This window comes from Gavialis gangeticus, unplaced genomic scaffold (genome assembly GCF_001723915.1).
Source record: "Gavialis gangeticus isolate Ggan-Ray unplaced genomic scaffold, GavGan_comp1, whole genome shotgun sequence".
NCBI classification, from domain to species: domain Eukaryota; kingdom Metazoa; phylum Chordata; order Crocodylia; family Gavialidae; genus Gavialis; species Gavialis gangeticus.
This window is the reverse complement of record NW_017728995.1, coordinates 58,074,132-58,079,040: the sequence shown is the minus strand read 5'-3', so window position 1 is coordinate 58,079,040 and position 4,909 is coordinate 58,074,132. Positions and strand designations below refer to the sequence as shown.

Sequence of the window (4,909 nt, the reverse complement as noted above, 5' to 3'; positions counted from 1 at the left end):
TTTAAAAAAAAAAAAAAAAAAAAAAAAAAAAATCAGAAAATAAGTTGGATAATTTAGACGTGGCCTCAACTGGATCAAAACAGAAAAAGTACATATGCACTACATCTTGCAGTTATATTTGTAGTATTATGTGATGGCTAAGATGGAAGAAATTCAAACAACGTAAAACCCCTTAAGCTAAGCCATGATGATCTAACAGCCAACCTGCACTCTAGACTCAAGTAGCTGATCATTACTCTGTTCTGCTCAATAGGCCAACTTTCATGCATACACCATGATCCAAAAGGATCAGCACCTACTTCAACTCTCTTTCCCCTGGTGTTGATGCAGTGTTCTTAAATTCTCCTAAATAAAGTTTTAATCCAATAAATTTATAAACTCTGATATTCAAATCATAGCCATTCAAAGACAAAAACATTCTTCCATGCTTCAAAACTAGTTTTGCAGAAAGAAAAAGGTGCTTTTGTGTTGACTGAAAGCAAAAAGGCAAACGAATCCAGTGTACCAGCATAGGCATCCGGTCACCTAATTAGAGTTCCCCATTCCACTTGATTTAGAATTAGCAAGTTTCATCTATTAACTGGATTAAACGAGTTGAGAGAGTCATTTGTTGGGACAGGTATAACAACTTCAAACAAATAAGTGCACTTACACATTATGTCCTTCTCATACATCTTTGTGACAAGGTATGTAGCAGAATATGCAGATTTGCTGGAATCTGACATGGCTACGCCATAAGCATATCTGCTATAGCCTCAAACTTGGAACCTCTTGACTGTCAACTGTGCACCATAGCATCTATGTCACCCCAGCTCCCCACTTACATTACTGAATTATAGTCAAATATATATATTCAGTTCTGAGAATACTTACCAGCTCCATTGCAAATACTCCATGATGGCAGCCTGTAGGGAGTAGTAGAGCTGTAGAACACGCTGACATCCTGAGGTGCCAAGAACTCCACAAATTTGGCATTTTTAAAATAGTCTCTCTTACAGTGGAGGATAGACGCCGCTTGATCAGAGATGTACAAGATTTCCCCAGTAACCAGGGAAACTGCCACAGCAAACATGTCCTAAGCAATAAACAAAATTTCAAATAGTTTAGACAATGAAAAACATTGTCCATCTATATATTGAGGGAGTTTAACACACTAAAGTATCTGGACCTTCAAACCGGAGTTCGTTTGATGCCAACAGAGATAAAATGAGCAATATTTGTAATTTACAAGACATTATTACACCAAAATATGCTGTAAGATGCATGAGGCCTCAAAATACACTTTAAACTGCCTATAAGATGAACCTAACTGGGATAACACATGCTTCCTGACCTGTGCTATTGCCTTTACTTCTTGTTTCGACAACTGGTTGCAGATTTTTACTAGAAACTGGCCACATGTATGTGTGCGTTTTAATGCACATTAGCCTATTTTAATATGCATTAAGGCATCACAAAAAAACCCCATGCTCTTTAACTAATGCACATTAAAATGGGCTAATGTGCGTTTTTCTAGTATCTCACAATGGAGGTACTAGATTTAATGTGCATTAACTAAAAGTGCATTAATTGAACGTATAGACATGGCCACTGTGGCTCAAAAAAGTCCTCATCTAAACTGTATAATTTCAGAACTGATCAATACAGTTCCTCCCATAACATCAAAGGACGTATTTTATGAAATAAAGCTATACAGGGTCTCAAACATGTCACATCATCATGATGTTTCCCTTGGGCAAATTGAATGCGAGTCAAAGTGTTTAATAATTTACCAGAGTAGTCAATGATGAAATGGCCGATACAAAAATTGGAAAACAGAAAATTATTGGGTCAACCAGAGGTGTCTAATCTGTGGCAACACAGACACATTCCAAATAGCTTGTGCCTCGGCACTTTATCTGGTCCCATTTTTTATGTCCCAAGAAAAAGAAAGCGGTAGCACAGCTGTTGGGTGACTATTCCAGAGTCCAAATGATTTCAGCATAGATGAATGTTTCTTGATAATCAGGCTATGTTCTGTAGGGTTTTTTTCTTAATTCTATCTCATTATTTCTACTATAGCTCTTTTGGACAACCTTTAGCTACTCACAGACATACAGGGGAAAAAAGCCAACTTATTTTAGGAGTTATTGAAGTTAGAGATGACGTATCCATGTGAACATTCCAATGTGGAGCATGCATGAGCCTCATGAACTCAAGATCAGACATTTCTTTGATCCACAGTATGGTATGCCCACAACCTACTGTTACTTGACCTTTGTACTGAAGGCATAGAAGACAACATGTACCTGCTATGCCTCAATTCTCTCTCAACCATTAAATTCATTTTAAGAGCAATGACGACTTAAGCTGCTGCAAAATTCAGCCAGTGCCGTGTATTGGGCTGGTAACACTGACTACTCTATTAAACCATGGTGCTTGGAAGTATGGTGAAGTCACTGCAGTTCTGTAGCAGGGTCTGGTGCAGAGGACAATTCTTCACTCATCAGCAAAGTCAGGACAGTGACTAAGAGTTAGGTCCTCAGAAGGACACCATACAAATTCTCTCGTCTCAAGAATCAGTTGCTTCACTTGATGCCTGAGTGCCAAGTCTTTTCCACTGTCATGGGCGTGAGCTCTTATCAAGAACCACTTAGAACTGCAGGTGTTAGGAACTGGCTGGTGCAAAGGAGATTTCTTTGTCCAGGAGCTCACTGTGGTGGGGATTTACCCCTTCAACTACCCTCTCTCTTTAGCCAAGACAATTTCTCTTTAACTGAAGTTGGAATTCTTGGGGTAAGGAGATTGTACTAGTACTCTGGTTACCTGGAGGTATACTCAGGGGATACCCAAATCTATATAGTTTCACCTTCCTCTTCTTGCAGGTTTGGAAGATGAGCGGTTTACAGATGAAGCATGTTCCTGGAATATACAACTCTCCCAGGCACTAAACACACTTAGCCATCATTCACTGGGTTGGGTCTGCTGTATGAGGCACAATGCCTTGAATTTAGGAAACCACTGAATGGGGCCATTCAGGGAAAGCTGGGGGTTATTTTGCACAAGGCAGCTATCAAGATGCCTGTGGGTTAACAGGAAAGAAAAAAGCTAAATTGTTGAGGTTTTAAAAGTTTGCTGCAGGCTGAAACTAACAACAGAAACACTGATCTGCATTAAGAGGAGATTGAGAGGGACCAAGACACAACAAGCATTTGCTGCTCTTCACATCCTGTGCACCAAGCAGAATGGTAAGGCTAACTTATACCAGGGGCCACCTAAAGCCCCTGAGCACAAGTACATGCACACCCCACACCAAAATGTTCATATGAATAACACTCAGGAGAAATCATTTCCAGGACTGATTATCCAGTTCAGTATCCTGACAATAACCAGTAAATATTTCACAAGGCAGCAAAGAAGTCCACAAGGGACAGTTTTGGAATAACCTGCCTACCCAGGCATGTTTTCTGTAAGCTCATATTTCAAGAGGTAAAACTTCCAATAGTTAATGGTGGGCTAGGAAGAATTATCCCCACTCCACCCCTCCATCAACACAAAAGATCCAGACATACAAAGAAGCCTCTCCAGCTGCCTATACGGACCACAAAGTCTCATGTATATGCAGGAAGCTCAGCGATCCCCTTTGTACCCTCTGAAAAGTAACCAGAGGTAAAAAGCTAGCCCCTACTTCCTAGTGGCCTCTCGTCTCCCCCAAAGAAGCTAGGCCAGAGGATCCCCGCTGTTTCCTTGCCCCATATCTGTTCTGATCCCATTTTCAGATAAAGATGAGAAAAAGAACAGTTATACTTCAGTTCTTATGCTGCCTCCAATTCCCTCTTGTGAAGAAGGGTGCAGAGGTCTCTTGCGGCACATCCCCACCCTTTCTAGTTTACACACTGGAGAGGTTACTGAAAAGCCCAGAACTTCCTCCCTTAACTTTTTTTGAAAGAATTGAGATGGAGAAGAGTGGAGAGTGCCTGTCTTTCTCAATGTTCTTTCCGAGTTTCTTCCCTCTTACTTGCTGACCAGTTTCTTGGTTTATTCCCATCCACCCCCCGCCACCTCCCCGCCCAAGACATGGGCTTTCAGGGGGATTACAAGATCAAATGTGGCATATCCTACTTACCCCAACTTCTGCAAAACAAGACATTAGAACAGAGATGGGGAGGTCCTTTGAATTTTATTCACGTAACATCTGGGAAAATTTAATATAGTTGCGGTACCCAATATGATCAATTTTTTACCACTACAGATGAGATTCTTCAGATTACACTGTTTAGGGCCATCTAAAAAAGGCTATTAATACGGACATAATGCATTTATGTCTTCCTTAAAAACTCCATCCATTCTCAACAATTAAAAACACAAATATAAAATGTGGTCCCAATCCACATACTCACTGCATTTTTCATGATGTATTCTGAAGTGATGTTCTTAACTTCTTCAATTGTATAGGAGGACACATCAAGACCAGAAGGATGGCTTTCATTTGTCATCAATAATTGGTAATATTCTTCATTGGCTATAAATAAAAGAACGTACTTAATATTGTCTACATGCACATTTCAAAATGTACTTGTTAACACTAACTGCCCATTTAGAAAACAAGATTTTTGGGGGTTAGATTTAGGACAGGTGGTTGGGAAATCTGGATTCTATTCCAAATTCTACCATGAGAAGAGACATTAAATTTCTCCTTAATTCAGTTTCCTTATCTATAACTTGGAGAAACTTATCTAACTCAGTGGAGTGTTATACAATTTAAATTCACCAAGTTAATCAGCCATGTGCTTCACAATCAATGTAACATAGATTCATAGATTCATAGATTAAGGGTCGGAAGGGACCTAGTAGATCTTCTAGCCCGACCCCCCGCCAGGGCGGGAGAACAACAAAAAACCCCAAAAAGAGAAACGGGACTCAAACGAGT

The 4,909-nt window shown here is 40.0% G+C and overlaps 1 protein-coding gene across 2 annotated transcripts in view; it reads right to left on the bottom strand.

Moving 5' to 3' along the window:
* The window catches only part of PER2 (period circadian clock 2), a 64,470-nt gene that overhangs the window by 38,632 nt on the left and 20,929 nt on the right, over nt 1-4,909 (bottom strand). For both annotated transcript variants that reach the window (XM_019503677.1, XM_019503678.1), the window contains 2 exons: nt 4,380-4,501; nt 874-1,075 (listed from right to left, as the gene is read on the bottom strand). In XM_019503677.1, coding sequence (XP_019359222.1) covers nt 874-1,075; nt 4,380-4,501 — 324 coding nt within the window. The remainder of the gene's footprint in view (nt 1-873; nt 1,076-4,379; nt 4,502-4,909) is intronic.